This window comes from Falco rusticolus, chromosome 15, assembly GCF_015220075.1.
Source record: "Falco rusticolus isolate bFalRus1 chromosome 15, bFalRus1.pri, whole genome shotgun sequence".
NCBI lineage: Eukaryota > Metazoa > Chordata > Aves > Falconiformes > Falconidae > Falco > Falco rusticolus.
In genome coordinates, this window is record NC_051201.1 from 238,602 (window position 1) to 256,780 (window position 18,179).

Below are 18,179 nucleotides of genomic sequence, written 5' to 3' on the forward strand. Positions count from 1 at the left end.
AAACCTTTTTTCCCAATCCAAGACATATAAAATGTAAAAGCAGCTTCCCAAAGAAGGTGGCTGCACATCTTCATTACCTTCTTTGAAGTACAAACCATACTATGCATTAATACTAATACCATGTACAGTTCCCCAAGACTGTCATTTTCCCCTACGCCCTGCTAACTTTCCATAGGCTGTCAACCTTCAGAGTTTATTTCACTGATACTTCAATTACCTTTTAATGGAGACATCCAGATCCTTCAGGCAGTCCACAATAGTGCTTCTATGCCGCTGTACTGCATTATGGTCTGTCTGTACAGTTTTCAACAATGATGTCAAAGCTACGTATCTGTGAAAAGGACATACAGTCAGAAATAGCTGACAGACTGTATTTAATTTCTATGCACAGACACTCACACTCACCAAAACTTAAGTCTTATTTTGCAAGAGAATAGGGTTCTCTTGTACTTGGTAACAAATGGAAATCTTCCAGGGGACTGCTTGGCCTGTCTTCAAAGGTGAGTTACCATACTGAACTGTAACATGCCTAACACCCTGCTGCCTGGAGAAGCACCTGTCCCAGTTCCTGGGCTCATGTCAGCTGTGTGGTATTCACAAAGATTTTGAAGAGACAAGGCAATTAAAGATTAGACCTCCACAGATCATAAGCTCAAACTAGTGTGAGCTGTAATTCCCAAGGCTAGAGTCTTCTACCTACACCATGATTTGCAATCAAAATGCCTAGAGATGCAATTTAATTCTAGCAGTTGCAGCAATTACATGTCCAGATTCATAGTGACCAAAACACAACCAAGCTTCCTTGTTGCCAGCAGCACACAATCAGAAAAACCACAGTTTTTCCTCTAATTTGTCACATCTCCAATGCCATCTCTCATTTAAATACCGCCACAGACCAGCTGGGACAAGACAGGACATTCACAGACTATTGCAAAAAACACTTACCTAGATTAAGAAATCACATGTTAAGAATTACATCATACACCCAGATACATCAACTAAGAAAGGCATGGCTACAGTTAAATATTTGCACAGAGAAAAGAATGCACCAAGAAAGAAGAAAGCTAGACAGTCACACTAACCCCAGTAAAAGTACTGGAAAGCTCTACTTCAGCATAATCTTTGTGTAAATTTTTCTCACACATTTTAAACTGGGTGTTGCCAAAACACACTGCATACAACTTACCTAATATTTTTGTCGTTGTTTAATAAGAAACGGCCTAGGATGTTAATGGCTAACACCTGCAGAAAGAGTTAGGGAAGGTAAGTGATCAAAAAAAGGCTGCTGGTCATCTTCATTGTTTCAAGATTATTTTAAAGGCAACACGTCAAAGCTACCATTGCAGTTCTTGGCCAGAAGGATGAAGAACTCTAGAGGAAAAGCCAAGACAAACACAGCACAAGCTCTTTCCTGCACTCAAGGTAACAGAATCTGCAGGAAGTTTTGCTTTTCTTTATTAAAAAAAAAAAAAACCACCACAAAAAAAACCCATAAAATCAAACACCACATCCTTAAGAGATTATGGTCTTACCTAGAACTAACTGTGGAGCTATGTTTGGGTAAAACAACTTTATTTCATATCCTCCACAGAAAATGCTCTAATACAAGCCTGAGGGAGGGAGGGAAAAAAGGCCATAGCAAAACAACTTACTCTCAGTCCACTCTCAGATTTTATGTCCATAATAGTCAGCACAGTTTCATAGAGAATGGCATTTCCCACGTTTTTACTTGTTTCTGTATTAGTGGCAACCTGGAGAAATGAAACAAAATAAGCAACTCTGATGCACCCAGAACAGATCCCCTTTATGCTGTTCTGCAGAACAGGCAGTGAAATTACCCAATCCCCGGCAAACATGCCACACACCTATGAACACGCATCTCTTGCAGCAAAATTTAACCCAGTGTAGCAAGCAGCTGTAATCTCACCAATGCTGCTGAATCCAATTATTAGGAAACCAAAAGTGAAAGTTTAAGCTGCTCATCAACCTTGCAGACCTCACCTGTGCAAGTATGTCATTCATTGCTTCACTAGAATCATCATCATTTCGCCCTAAAATTCTTAGTAACCGCAGGATTCGTACCTATTTGACAAAATAAAGAAAAGCTTGTTGGGTGGCAATGAAATGCCCAGTAGTACACTTCCTGAGTAGTGGCAAAGAAGCAAAACAAGCTGTTGATTCCCATACCTAAGCAAAACGCTTATCCTTAAGACTTCACCAACAGGAAGAGGCTTATGCTGTACTCATTCCCACTAGCCAGAACCGTACCCCCACTACACACAATCAGCTGTAAGACAAAATCTTAAAATCACCACACTGCCCTGAGGTAACCAACCTCATCACACCTGTCTCAAAACACAGTACTAGAATTAAAGCTATCACAGTTTGCATCAGTTCTTACCTGCAAAAAGGGGTCACTGATCCCAGACACATCATGCTCTGGTGAATATCCAGACATAATAAGGTTCTTCAGAATCCGAACTAATTGGGGAACAAGCTGTGAAGAAGAGAGTTGTCCTAATTAGGGTGGTGTTCCTTCCCCCACCCCAGCTTTGAAGTACAGGTCTAAGAACAAATCCTGTCTTTGAAAGCAAGTCAGTCTATGGATTCTTCCACAAAGTTCAACCTGCAGGCCTAGAGCTGATGTTGTACAAATAGCTGCTGCTTAGCTAGGACACAACTAGAAACAGTTAAGCTGGGAGCTGAACACCATATTGTATCTTTACAGTACTACATCTACCAGAGTTTGGCAGTTGAGACCTGAGAGGAAACACCAACTTAAACCCTCTCTTCATGAAAAGGGGATGTGCTGGGACTATTACAATGGCATAATTCCAGAATTTCATGCTCCTGACTAATTTTTAGCATACATCTTCATGGAAGCATCACGCAGACAAGTTTTGATCTTTTCAAGTACTGTACTGCTATGATTAGAGTCTATTAAGAATTCCTTCAAGTTTGACACTCCATCCAACTTAGCTTCTATGAGCACTGCTGCTATGCCAGATCCAGAACAGAACCATATCAACTTACACTGTTCATATTTTAAAGTTTCTTTACAACTGTGAGTACTAAAAAAATAATCAACTTTCAGAAAAAAAAAAATCAACATCATCAGATATTGACGATACTGGTCTCCCAGTAGACATCTCTCCCTAGGAATGAATTACCTTTCAGGACTTGTACACAGCTTTGAAGAAATGCTACCTATCTGCAAGTTTGGTTCAACTCCCTTCCATCTTAGGCATCTCTAGCCAGGGGCTTCATCTGTCAGGGCAACTCTGAGGAACCATAATAAAATTTCTCTGTACTATCTCACACATGCCAAGCAAGTAATCAGTTTAAAGCAGAATGTGGCAAATAATGCAATCATTAAAGCAGAAAAGCTGTAACAAACTTAATATTTATCTCCAAAAACCTTCATAGCAGCCGTAAGTAACAAAACAGTCTCGGAAATGAGCTTCCATTTCCTCCCTAATACATCCTTATGAAAAAAATCTTAAGGTTGAAAGATAGAAACTGGACTTGTTTTCATTGAACTGTAAGAGAAAAAAACACTCCTGGTGGATGATGTAGAGATGTAGATCTCTACAAGCTTTATTCCTTCCATAGAAAGTTTCTTCTGTCCCTCTCAGTGCTGGTATTAAAATAATCGAGACACTGGCTAGAGATGAGGTGACAAACTAGACTGCAACCACTGTAATACCTCTGTAAGTGGATTTTTCATTCCTGAGGCATGGCTAGCACCAGGACAGCATCATTCTTTCAACTCCATGCATGTCAATTACAGTTTATAAAAATGTTGTCTACAAAATCCCTCCCAACAATTCACCCTTACAACTTAACAATTTTCCCATCCTTGAGATGGGCTACTCCAGCATTCATTTATGCCTGCTATGAGTCAGGGACTGCATTCATGCTAAATTTTTACCACATCAGAGACTGCTTACAGTGAAGTTGCCACTTCTGACAACATCAAGATGGTGCTTCAGATTCAGGACAGATAGCAGCAGAAAGTGCTAAAAGTATAATGTGACATAAAGCACAACAGATGCATGTGGACACACAAAATAGACAAAAATTTTTTTCTGGACTAAAGTCTTGTATGTTTGTGGTACAGTGTAAGAAGAAAACCAGCTGAGTTAATCCATCAACTTTTTATTCCTACCTTTGCTCTTCAGGAATTACATGCTCCTCTGCAAATGCACATTTCATACAATGCACAAACAAAAGGAAGCATGAATTTCCTATTATCTGCCTTAAAGAGGAAACCAAAGGGTGCTGCAACATCTTTTCTCAAAGACAAGCGAAGTTATCTGCTACAGCATTCCTGGAACCCTAATTAACATTTTCTTTGCCTTCTAACATGCAAGAGTTGTCAGGACTGAGGACAGCACAAAGAAAGGGAAACATTACAGCCATGGAGATCGGTTGAGGGCCACCCTGTCTCTCCTACTACCTCTTGGGAAGCACTTCAGACAAAACACAAAGCCCAGTTTGTGATAAGAGGAAAGGCCAGGGCTACAGTTGGCATAGGCACAAAAAAAATCCCTACAGTATTCCTCAAATGACAGGGAGCTTGAGGAAAGCAGGCTCATGTTTGGAGAAGGCCACAACTGAGATTCAGGGCTGCCATGGGTATAGAGTTTTAGTGACACAACACTACCAGCACACAAAAAGCATTAGACAAGTACAATTGATCTAAGCATGTGGCAATCAATCACAAATGTGGCATTAAGAGGCACTGTCTCACAAGAGATGAACATCTACAGATTGAATGCAAGCATGCACCATCTAAAAGAATTAATTCTTACCTTTTCATTCTAACACAGCAGGATTCCAGACAAAAGGGACAAAACAGACGAAGCAGGCATTAGGGACAGATCAATATTGTACCATTCACAGCATAAACAACTACAAGAGATAGGCACTAGGTACACTCTTATCTAGCTAAGTTCTGTGGACTCACCTCTTCTCTCTTTTTCCCACAACTATCATCTTAACTGAACAGTTAGAAGCAGAGATGGCCACCTTCAAGATGACCCTAGTCCCACTTTTACTCCTGCTTTGACATATACAATCAGGGCAAGGGAAGATGTGTACCAAAATGCCTTATGATATAGACAAGCCAAGGAAGAACAGTAAACTGGGCATGCAAATAAATAAGCACCTTTAAAAACTTTTAAGAAAAGCAAATGGCCAGTTCTGTTTTACAACCTTTGTTCAATTTCTTCTTTGATCAAGAAGTCGGAATGACAACCAGTGCAATTTTCAGAAGCCCTTCTGTTGGTAGGCTTTCATATAGCAATACTGCACAGCAAATTACAGCAAACAGCATAAGGAACTTTGTACTGTGGGGCAAGGAAAGCAAACATTCCTAACCTGAGGAGGAAGAGTGACATTGACTCTCAAACCCTTAAATTAAAATGGCAAATGATGTAATACAGCATGCACCAGAGATGAGGTATCTACAGAACTAGAACTTCCACTGATATTTTTGACCTGAGTTAGTAAGACTGTGTTAAGGCATTCAGGTGTTGGTATAAGCCTCAATTTTTCCATCCTTTGCCTCTTTATGTTTATTACATTAGTAATGCCAATGTCACTATACAATTAGAGTGGAAAAAACCCTAAGGGAACATCAAAGGGGACACCAAAATCCAACTTTAGGTTAAGTTTCATACTGCACAGTCTTAAAACTGATGGTTTTTAACTTATCCATTTATTGAAGGGGATTAGGGCTAGATACACACAAAATTCCCAAATTATTATTATTTTTTATTTTGATAACAAGCGGACAGTGTCATTAAATTCTTCATCTAAATGTAAACATTTTAATAAAATACGTACGCACTGCTTTCACTAGGGAGACTAAAAGGACACATTGGTTAAAAAAAAAAACCAAAACAAAACCCACACCCAAAAAACCCCCCAATCCAAAAAACACAAAACCATGAATATTAACTCAGTGATACCACTTCACATTTACCTTTCTAAAGTGTGCAAGCATGTCTGGGCTTCTCTCGCACATCTCTGTGAGGAGGACAACTGATGTGTGAAGAACACCTAAAGATAAAGGGAGAAGAAAAAAAAAAAAAAAAAAAGGAAAACGTATCAACATTTAACAATCTCATTGGCTCCAGACATGTGACAAAGATCAGGAGAAAACAACAGGAAATAATTTTAAAAAATTGTCTTGAATCCAACATATCTACCCCAAGATTTATTTGGGCTTGCAGCTGTGCCCAAGGGAAAGCAGACAACAAGCTCATGTTTATAAAGCTGCAACTAAAGGCCAAAGGAGGAGCAAAACTGGACTCTGCAGAAACTCGCATACTAAATATACAGTCAGATGGTAAAAAACATAGTTGGACTAAATTATCTTTAAGGTCCCTTCCAACCCAAACCATTCTAAGACTCCAGAAGGACAGTGTGTTAACAGCATTGTAGGTGTTGGCTTCCTCACACTTCCTGATTTTCTGTTCCAATTTGGGTACCCTAGCCAGCCTTATGTGACCTGAGTTGGGCCTTCCTCAGAAGGTCTCAGAACTCAGCCTAGAGAAAGCCTACAGCAGACTGCTTGGTGAAGCCAGTGCCTGTGCATTGGCAGCCAGCTGCTGTGTGCCCTGCCTTGATGAAACCCAGTCAAAGCATCCCTGAAAACGGAAAAGGCTTGTCAATTAGAATCCATTTAACTAGATGGCAATGCTCGACAACTTCTAAGATATAACCTTGTAAAGCATGAAACTTCAACCATGAGCATTGTTACATCCCTGGATTCAGATGTAACACAGCAATCCCTCTCAGATGCTAACTTTTTCAATTATTCATTTTCTGTAGGTGTTAAGTCAGTACGGGAGGGTTCCTGACTCAAAGAGACTAGAAGCCTGCTTAATAAGTAACATTTTCTACAGAGATGACATTTATATTCCACAAGCTAATGCAGCTTTCAGGCCTATTGCAGGGTCTATCCAAGATATTTACGTACTTCAAAACATATTTATCTATAAAGCTTTGTCACAGCTTTAGCACTGACACTACTCAGTGAGACCTCTCAAGAGGCTGCTAGAAGGGTTTCGTATATATTCTGCTTCAGACAAAGCTCAGCACAAAGCATGGGGCTAAGAATGCTGCAAAGGAGATGCTGATTTTTAAGGATAAGGAAAGCAAAAAGGATGATTCTGTTCTTGAATGCAGGTGAACCTAGACTCAATCCTCTGCTTGGCCAAGGCTTGAAGAGAGGCATTCCCATCTTTTAAAGAGGGAACAGAACAGCTCTCAGCTTTTCAGGGTTGCATAAGACAAAGACAGATGATCTCAGGCTACCAGGCTGGATCATATGGGCATCACTTACTGACAAGAAGTATTACAGACTGTTGCCTACCTGAAGCAACGACTGGTCTAAATGTTCCGATCATCGCATTTTAAATCAAGGTAAACTAGCTGCACATACGTGAACCATATTCCACATGCAAACTGTTCTGTACCTCAAAAGTTTACAACACATGCAGCAAAAAAACCAAATGGAATCAATAGCTTCCCAGGAAGCTCCTGTGGCCTGTTAGTACTCTTGGCACTTATAACTACCCTGTCTTGAGACAGAACTTCTCCCCATAATGGGTTTTCAGCACTGCAAATATCTACTGTAGAACTCCTAGTACACCCACCTATTTTTTTTTTTAAAGACGCATGCTCATTGTAGATGTGCCACAGCACTAAGACTTTGCGAAGTGAGTATTAGGCTTCATACAGATTAGTCAAGGTACTCTTTAAATAACCTTCTAAAAGCACTTGTGCAAGAAAATTTATTAAAACAGACTAATCTCACAGAGGACCATTACAGTGAGAATCTGGTTTATGACGTAGTTCTGATGAAAAACAGCACTTAAGAAAGACTCTTTCCTGACTAACGTAGGTATCTGTGTCCTGGGAATGCCTGCTAAAATGATGTCAGCACAGCACTATAGGATTCTCTTGCAGGAGACTCAAAAAATCAACCCTAAAAAGTGCACTTTACAAGTCCCTTTAGGCAGTGTATTGAATAAAAATCACAACTTTCTCCATTCCACCCACTCTGAAGTGTATCAAAAAACAATGAGAGTTCCTTTCGTCACCTATGCCATGTAAAAGTCCTGCTGACTAGCAATCATACACATTCCTTCCTTCTGAATGACATTTGCTTTCATTGCAAGGAAACGGAAAGAAACAAATCACACAAATACACCTTCAAAGTTCCTTCCAAATAAAAGGCTTAGGTAGCAAGTACACCATCCTTAAAGAATGGCATAGCTTCCATTAAGTAGAGTCTCAGATATTACCATGATTCTTCTCATTCAGCAAGTTTTTGGTGGCTGGCAGGAACATCTCCATGAGTTCAGGCACCTTTCTAATGACATGAACGGCACACAATGCTGCCTGTACAGGAAAAACAGCTCTGTTAGTACACACTGTAACGACAACAGTACATGTTTTGAGAACATCTAGGACAGTAGGAACTATCAGAAATGTCATGATATACAAAGGCTTGGAAAGTTTATGGTATGTTTTTCCACCTCTCTACTACAAGTGTCACTAAGCAGCACCCTATAGAAGAATTCAATAAAACTACCACGAGGGGTGGGAGGGAAGGGGAGCACTGACCTACAAAGTAATACTCCCACCAGCAATAGTTCATTTTTACATTAGTCACTTCAGAAGTAGTATTAACTGCAAAGCATCTATGCCTTTAATAGGGCTACTTAGGTCTTTCTTCCTGTTGCTAGGGAGGGGGATAATGCACTGGAAGCAAATAATTAAATTCATGTCAAATTATGGCTCATTTTCTTTCCCATGAATATATCTCCTTTCCCACAGAGTAACTTCCTCCTGCGGGTGATGGGTCCTATGAAAAACAGAAGTATACTGCAAAAAAATTGCCTACTACTAAGTGCAGAAGCAACTGGAGACCCTATTTCCAGCTGCTTGAGAAATAAAGGCACTGAGGGCCTCCTCCCAGAATACAGCAATACCACTTAGCGTTGCTTTCACTCCAACCTCTCCCTAGATCTAACACACTAGACAAAGAAGTAACAATGCATCTCTTCCTAAATCTTACTACTCCCCACCCTCCCCAAGACTTCATAATGATTTTAAAATTAAAGAACAAGGATGATCACACTTTGCAGATGCTACAGCACACTTGCTATGGTAACAAGTATTTTATAACTGTTTGCCTGTTTCAAGCCCTTAACCTTTCCTATCTCACATACTACTGTCAGCAGCAGCAGCAACAGGAGAGATCAAATAGGTTCCAGTCTTCAAATATCAGCCTGCACTGTTAACAGTCACAATTTCTCTGGACTTATCTGAGAAGATACAGAAATAAAAATTACAATAGGTTTGGGGTTATTGTCTGTGAACAGGCAGCAGGTGTTCACAATACTACCAATAACCCTAAGGTAGAGAGTATCAAAATAGAAACAACTGCCTCACCTATTGGAGTCTTGTCTTTTAGAGGCTTACACACATTCTTACTATAGATAGACAGGGAGTTTTTAACCTCTGCCTTGCAAACTGGGAAAATACTCAGCCAGTGTGATTCAAGCCACCCAAGTGTGCCAGGTATTAGCAAGGTATCCAACCAATCTTGCGTTTTAATGTGTAACAAAGCATTCAAAAGTTCTCTGAAGTACCTTCTTCCTAAGATAGGAGTTGGAAGTTTTGAGGAGCTTTTCCACCTCTCCTGCAAGATCTCTGCACATTTCTGAGGAGCCCATGCAGCCAAGAGTGCAGAGTGCCAGCCCCTGCACATACTGCGTGCTGTGATTAAGGTCACTGTAAAGAAGAAGAACAAAAAAAAGCCAGTCAGCATGCACACAGAGAACCTGAACACACAAGAAAAGGCATCTATATCTGCAGTCATCTAACCAGCTACACACATGGCCCAGAAGAATTCTCCAGATTCTCCGCTATTTGGGAGCATGACTGAGGAGCAACAGCAGCTTTGAGTGCACATACCATAGGGTTTGCTATTTCCACTTCAAATCCTCAATTATAACGATAAAATATTTGGTTAAAACTATCAGGTGGGTAATCTAGGGATTTTGCTAAGAAGAGGGACGACCACACAGAATTCCACTAAAACGTCTAAAGCAAAGACAAAACATTCTATTTTGGAACTTGCATGCAGAAAAGAACCTAACATGAAGTACAGCCCTGCAGTGACTCCGTCTGTGGGTTGTCTCAGTTTAAACATGTTCTAGGATAGGCTTTAGTTTCTGCATTTTATATACTGTTTGGTTTCTAAAATCTATGTAAAAATATCCTCTATCCTGAGTAAAAACCAAACCCCACCATTCACACACCTTAAAAATAATCCATACAGGAATTTTGTTTAGCTATACTAACTATTCATATACCCAAGGAAGTTGTGGAAAGTGGTCAACAAGAAGTAAAACCACCTAATGGCAGATGCTGTTCATGAGGCCAGTTACCAATGTCACACTTAATACAAGATAACAAGAGCTTCCACATGGCAATTCCAACAGCTTTAATATGGATTTCTACACTACTTTTCCATCAGACTATTTGGTAATTATGTCACCACAGAATCCAGGATTCAGCGTTGAAGAAAGAACATGGTTCCTGGTTTGGGAGGTGAGGGGAGCTGGGGATTGCATGATGGGAGAGCTAGGGAAACAAGTGGTATGTAACCAAATGCGTACAACGTGCAGAAAAGCAAGAGACATTATTCTGGTTGTAACATCAAGCAGCTATGGCAACATGCAGATGAAGGAACAGATTGCACATGCCACTAAATGGGTTAATGGGTTGGGTTTTTGTCTCCTTCCTTTAACAAGTTTTTGGCAGCTAAATAAAGCTGCGTGTATAGCAAGTATGTGCCTCACAAGGGTGCTCAACTTTACTGTATCTAAAATATAGGTCTTCCTACAGAGTAATGAAAGACAATGCCATAAATCAAATACCTTAATGTCTAGATAAAAGCAAGACAAAGGGGTAGATACAGAAGCCAAGGGAGAAAGCAATAAACAACCCACTGAGGTGGTGTGAAGGTTTCCACCAGTTTCACTCAGCTTCAGTCTATCCCATTTCCAGTTCAAACTCACTACACTTGTACCACACAACTTTAGCATAAAAAAAAAAAAAAAAAAAGGTGTTAACCTAGTAGCTTGGTTAAATAATAAAACCAGACACACCACAGAAACTAAGCAGACCCCTGGGTAAATCAGCTAGAACCCAGCTGTTCAACTCCTGCTCCCGTCCATCTTGAAAAGGAGTGTTATTGGAAGTGCACCAATCATCATCCACTAAACTATCATGTAAACCAGTCCCAGATTAACAGCATTTTGCTAAGAAAAAAAAAACCCCAAACCCCAGGTTATTTCCCGTCTCCTCTTGCCTGCTTTCAGCAAGATGCCAAGTAGACCGTACATCCCAAGCTGCTGCCTTGCTTCCAAGACCATTCATTAGGACTGTTAGGCCAAGCTTAAAAAGAAAACAGGATATACAGCCTTGATCCTTGAAGTCAGACAACTCTTTAGAGCTTGTCAACAGACGTCAAGTAAATAAACACAGGACAACATGGCTGCAGCAATATATATGACTTTGTGGTATATGATGGCCTGTCCAGCCTACAAAATTTTATAACTGTTATAAAAATGTTCCAATTCAATCACATTTAAGAGGTGCATGGATCATTACTGATGCTGCATTACTGCTCGCCTGGCTCCTCCCTACCGCAAGCTAGAAGATAACTAATTTACAGAGATGGCAGAGTTCTTTAGAACAATTAGAGGTCTTCTGCACTGGCTGAGCCGCTTACTGTGGTCATTTCATCTTCCTGATTTTATCTTAACATGACCTCTAGAAACAGATACTGCCATTCTATAACAGTAGTTACATGAAGCGTGGTTTGCCACATACACCTTGTCAGGACCAATGCAATTTTATCTTCTCTTCCTCTTTAAGCAAGCTAGACAGGATTGTCCTATACAGTACAATACCAGAAGAGTCTTGTATAGTCAACAGCATACAACAAATTGAAGATACCAGTTTTTCTAACACAAGGGAAAAAACCTAAAGTACTCAAAATATCACTGTCAGGCGTATACTTTCAGATCCTGAAACCTTAAAGCATGTGTTGATGGAGAGAGAGGTGGTACCCTTACTTCTTGATGCAATTGGTCATAAGAAGATGGACATCCTGTCTCTCATCCAGCAGCAACATGGCACCTAAATACCCAATGCGCTTGTCTGTGAATTTCTGAGAGGCAATGAGCTTGAGGCACTCCAACTGGAAAAAAAAAAAAAAAAAAGAAAAAAAATTACAGAATTAGCTTAAACTACTTCTTAGCTAGAGGAGAAACACTTTGAATTTTGATGTGTACTCATTTAGGTCTCTCAGAATGCATTTTTAAGAGTATATTTTACTCCCATTTTGGTGATGTCAAAACCAAAGAAAGTTTAAATGACCTGCCAAAGCTCCCAGCAAGACAGCAGGAAAGTCACTAGCAGCTCCTGCATCTTAAAGCAGCCAGACACTATTGGCCTTCCATGACCTCTGATATACCAGATATGTGGGTTTATGTCAAATCACAGAAGTAAAAGATAACGTATTTATAGAGACAAGAGATGCATCATTAAAAACAAAATAGTAAATATCTGGAAATCTAGATTATAGGTCATGACTGATATGCACTGGAAACTTCTGAACCAGGCTTAAATGTGTCCATCTACCTACCAGAGAGGATCAATGATTTGTACGTTGTCATAAAAAAAAAAAACACACCACAGTTTTTGTGCTGCTCTGTAACCTCTATTTGAGTACCTGAAGTTTGACTAAAATCATATGCATTGTAGGCACTACGAGATTCCCTTTCACCATATAGAAATGTCAACTGTTCAGTAGCATATAGAAGGTCCCTAAGATAACACACATAGTTGCCACCTGCACTCAGCTGATTGAGAATTTAATTGCTAACCAATTTTAAAAAAACTTAACACTTTCTTACTGCAAAAAAAAAAAAAAAGTACCAACCACAGAGATAACGTTGACATTACTACAAACTAAGGTATTTTTCTCTACCAGATAACTAATCAAGTATAATCAATATCTACTTTACACACAGGTAGTAGCAGAAATGGCTTCTCAAAACAGGTAAGAGACTTATCCCTCACAGACATATCCTGTTTAGTCTGTTTTACAAGTTAGCTAGGGCAGCAAGTAAGCGTACACAGTGTGTTTAAGGAGGGGTCAGACAAAGCTTGCAACAGATCCATTTTAAAAGTAGTAAAAGGGGCATGCACAGGCAAAAATTCAGGACATCATGAAGTTTTTCATGGTCCCTAGCTATAGGGAAGCTTGAACAGGGCAACAGACACAGGTGATATACAAGAAGCACACACACACACATCAGGAGGGTAAGGTTGCACAGATATTGGTAAGAAAACTAAAGTTGAAGTGCCAGAGAAAGTGCGTGCCATGGCCTAGCCACTGACAAGTTGTCACAACTGCATGGCATCAGAACATTCAACTCAACTACGCAAGAAGTTGTCAATTATGAACACCCAGCTACCGCAGGGTGACAAACTGATTAAAAAAAAAGCTTGAAAGTGAGTTCCATTTGCTGGGTTTAAAGGCACTGAAAATCTAGAATAAAGAAACACCTCTGAACAGTAAGAACAGTCATCCACAAGGGTAACTGAAAATGCACAAATGGGCAAGATCAACCGGGAATAAGGTACGGAATACTAGACAGCAACCTCTTATCTTTCCAGTGCTTTCTGTAAAGAGAATAATGCACCTCTGAACCAACTTTCTACCCCAGGTTTACAAGATACTTTCTTATACAACCCTCTGCAAAAATGCAATGTAGAATTGATGACATCTAAGCCACAGCATACGAGCCCACAAAGGCAGAAGACTAATGACTAAGAAAAAGCAGAAGAAAACTGATGGCTGCAACAGATACTATAAGATATATTTCTAGTACTTTTGAATTTGAAAGATATTGAAATTTACCCTGTGAAAGGCTCATGGGTTCTTGTTTCATTTTTATACAAATACATGCAAACTAGCTTCATGCACAGCAATACTGAGAAACATGATCAGCTGATGCTCTTACTAAGTTTAATTAGTTGAAGAAATCTCGATACCATTACATCCATTTCATTCAAAGGAACAATTAAAATCTGTTACATCAGCACTGTAACAGATACATCAGTAAAGCTAGATATAAGCACGTAGCCAGACTACAGCTTACCCAAGTTTTTAGCTACCCCTCCAACCAGAATTTTTTTGCAAGTAGAAACTATGACAATAACGAAGTTATTTGACCACTTGCCTAAGGCTGCCTGACAACTACTAAACTCACACAAATGTCCTTTGCACATGCTTGCCATTCAGTGCATCTCAGCACACACTGGCTAAATACTGTGCTCATGGTTATATTTTTTTAGATATCCTGGGTCAAAGTTAAGGATCTCTGCCTTGGAAGTAAGTAGATCAACCATTCACTACCCCTGCACCTTCTCTAAATTCTCTTATCATTGGTTACCCCATCCACACTGTTAGCTGAAGTCAGATGTCTGCTTACATCTTTAAGAGAGACTGTCTAACACAGCCTGTGGCTCTCTTCTGTTTTTCACCAAAACATATTTCCTGCATATTTATCCTGTCACTCTCAGAAACTTCCCATCTACAATGCTGGACTGTCTATCTATAAAACTCCACTACTGGAACAGCATGCATTTTTAACAGGTCCTCAACTCACACAAACCATACTCCATCTACAAAACATTAGATTCCTTCCAGTTATAAAGCACTGAGGACATGCAAAGGTCTGTAACTTACTCACTTGGACAACACTTGTTCAAATCCCTTTTCAGCCTTGGGCCCCGTACCTTCCTGAAAAGTGCAGCTGATAAACTACATGAGAACCAAGGTGTCCTAGTTTCAGCTGGGATACAGTTAATATTTTTTTTCTTAGTAGCTAGTGCAGTGCTGTGCTTTGAATTTGATATGAGAATAATGCTGATAGGACACCGATGCTTTTAGTTGTTGCTGGGTGATGCTTATAGCAAATCAAGGACTTTTCAGTTCCTTGGGCCCTGCCAGTGAGAAGGCTGGAGGGGCACAGGACACTGGGAGGGGACACAGCCAGGACAGGTGACCCAAGCTTGCCAAAGAGGTATTCCATACCATATGACGTCACACTGAGCATATAAACAGGGGGAAGAAGGAGGAAAGCGGGGACATTTAGCATTACGGCATTTGTCTTCCCAAGTAACCATTACGTGTGATGGAGCCTGGCTTTCCTGGGGATGGCCGAACACACCTGCCCATGGGAAGTGGTGAATGAATTCCCTGCTTGGCTTTGCTTGCCTGCACAGCTTTTGCTTTACCTATTACATTGTTACTTGACCCTCAAGTTTTACGTTCCTTTCTGATTCTCCTCCCCGCTCCTCTGGGTGAGGGGGAGTGAGCAAGCAGCTGCATGGTACTTGGTTGCCAGCTGGGGTTAAACCACAACACAAGGCCATCAAATGAAGTACTCTATTCCCAAAATAGTCAGCACAGATGTTTCTGTTTGAGATGTAGTAACCCCAGCAATAATAAATATTGAATAATCTGTTTCATCCTTCTTCCACTGAGAGTGAAGAGGTAATTTACCATTACTGACCAAAGCAGAAACTGAAAAATTATTAGATATCTGGTCTAATCTTCCATATACAGAATTAAATACTTGAGCAACAAGATTAAAATCCCAACAAAATTTAAACGTTCCTAACATCGGTCAAATGTAGAAATTCTAGATGACACTTCTCTGTAACACTTAATTCTTCCTGCAGCTTTTAGATGTTGTGCCTTAATTTTTGTGATAGGAAGTTTCTGTCTTGGACCAGTGAGCCTGGCTACGTGAAGTGTTAAGAACAGGATAATACTCAAATTCACTTGCTCTTAGGCAACAACTCCTATGCCGAGAGAAGAATCCAATGATGCAGAAACACGATGATGCATTTTATATGCAATAGCACAGTCCAGACTCACTCCCCAACACAAGACTTACTGGAATTTGATTTCAGTGCTTTGAGTTCACTGTTTCAGTGAGACATGTCAGGATTGGTAAATCCAATCATGAATGATAGACTCCCAAGACACAAAGCTACTTTAAGGGATACAACAAGTTTACTTTTTCTTTAGCTCTATGGAAGGTCCAGGTTAGATTACTACTGACAGGACACTTACTGACTTTTAAGCAAAAGAGGCTATGCCCCAAAGACTAAGAAAAGCTCAACCTGAAGAATATCTTGTAGATCAGGAACTCCCATCTTCCTGTCTCCCTTTTCCACAATGTGTCAAACACAGCAGGTCAAAAATACACCAGAAAAGGAAAATTCATACCAGCATTTTCCAAGTCACCTCACTAAGATGGGGATAAGGAACACCAGTTTCTTATTGCTGGAAAAAGACCAGCTCTTACCTGCTTAGAATAGATTGCTTTAGAAGGAAAAGGGTATAGAACCTCCTTTGAAGCATCTGGTTATTTCCATCAGAGACAGAACTCCAAAATGCTGTTTTGAACTCATCTAGAAATATCCATATGTATTGGACTGTGGTTTAAGAACTACTACTCTGCAGAAACATGGGTAGTGAGGAGCAGACAGTGTGGCAAAAGCACACTAACCCTAAGTTTTATGACAAAATATATGTCTCTAAACAGCAGATCTCACTGTCAAAACTAACACACACAGGTTCAGAAGATATGTGAAGACAGACCTCAAAACATTGCAAAGTGCAAACACCAAAACCACAGCTAAGAATGTTCCAAACATGTCAATGTGCCCCAAATAAACAAAGCAGACTGGCATATGCACATAGCACAAGTACTGAACTCTGACCTACCTGTCCAAAATGTGCAGGGTATCCCAGCATGTGCATATACAGCAGCTTTGCCACATTTCTGCATCTGTATGTGTTATCTTCCTCTCGGAAGGATGACCGGATAGCAGCACATTCCTTTTGGATCATCTCACGCTCTTCTGCCTGGGTTCTTGCTGTCCGGATGGTCCGGATCAACTCCCGCAGTCGGATGGGGGCTGGCATCCTCTGGGAGAAAAGACAGATCTGTAAACCCTGTACTGCACCTAAAGGCTTCATAATAGTCTCACACTTTAACATATTTTGGTTTTTTCTTTCTTATCCTACAATTAAGGAAATGCAGACTGCTTCAGTAGCATGATTAAAAATAAACTTGAAAACCAGAGGAATTCATGGAACTTCGTATTTGCTTTTCCAGAACATTAGAAACAGGAATTACTATGCTTTGAGCTAGCTGCCAGGTGAATATAACATGATTCCTCACCTGAAACTGGCAGAAACGGCACTCACCAAGGTATGCTTTCATTCACAACATTTGCCTCTCTCTAGAAAACTCAGGCTTCAAAGACAGAGTTGATCCCAAAATCACGACAACTTCAGACAGAAATCCTTTACAAAAAGCAACGCCATTTAGTAACTTCCACAGGATCTCATACAAGTGCTTCAGATAGCCATGCTTCAAAAATCCTGTAAACTTGTGCCATACATGCCTCTTTCTTAGAGGCGTGGAAGTCAACAGAAAAAAAGCTGATGGAAGAGCAATCTTAGCTGTGTGGAATTTCAGAGAATCTTCTTTTAGAAATAAATAAATCAAGTTGACACCTTCCTTTTATTACACCCCAAAGTGAATAATCCTTTCTAAAACAAACAAGTCTGCCACACTAATGTCTGGTGGCACTGGTATGAAAATTGTGTGCAAGAAAGCATTCAACATGAACTCCAAGTAGTTTCACTTCACCAGATGAAGTACTGATGGAGCCATTTGACCTAGAGAGCAATTTAGTCTCCTGAGTACCCCCAAGAGGAAAACGTCTCTCCAAAGAAAGACAAACTTTAAAATTACATTCAACAATAGAACTTTTTAGCTCATGCTCACCAAAGCCAACTTTTGATTTTCTGTGAGATCAGACTATGCAAGCATCTCTACAGTCTTCCTTCATCCACGTTACACTGCAAATATACCTAAGCCATTCTGATAACAGATAATGTCACACCAACTTACAAAAAGTTGCCATGGCAGTCTGCTACAGTTTTTGTCTGGGTCACTGGCCTCTCAAAATGGTGTCATACATTTTAAACA

General features: G+C 40.1%; 1 protein-coding gene across 5 annotated transcripts in view; it reads right to left on the reverse strand.

Annotated features, from left to right (window-relative positions):
• Nucleotides 1-18,179, reverse strand: part of AP1G1 (adaptor related protein complex 1 subunit gamma 1) — a 51,851-nt gene that overhangs the window by 20,057 nt on the left and 13,615 nt on the right. For 3 of the 5 annotated variants that reach the window (XM_037408615.1, XM_037408616.1, XM_037408619.1), the window contains exons 2-12: nt 16,904-17,107; nt 12,168-12,292; nt 9,672-9,813; nt 8,319-8,415; nt 5,990-6,066; nt 4,815-4,823; nt 2,402-2,497; nt 2,002-2,082; nt 1,653-1,751; nt 1,187-1,242; nt 218-331 (exon numbers count right to left, since the gene is read on the reverse strand). In XM_037408615.1, the coding sequence (XP_037264512.1) occupies nt 218-331; nt 1,187-1,242; nt 1,653-1,751; nt 2,002-2,082; nt 2,402-2,497; nt 4,815-4,823; nt 5,990-6,066; nt 8,319-8,415; nt 9,672-9,813; nt 12,168-12,292; nt 16,904-17,104 (1,097 nt within the window). In that variant the 5' untranslated portion in view covers nt 17,105-17,107. Of the gene's footprint in view, nt 1-217; nt 332-1,186; nt 1,243-1,652; nt 1,752-2,001; nt 2,083-2,401; nt 2,498-4,814; nt 4,824-5,989; nt 6,067-8,318; nt 8,416-9,248; nt 9,268-9,671; nt 9,814-12,167; nt 12,293-16,903; nt 17,108-18,179 lie in introns of those variants that run through there. The other 2 variants (XM_037408618.1, XM_037408620.1) reach the window with 2 other exon arrangements.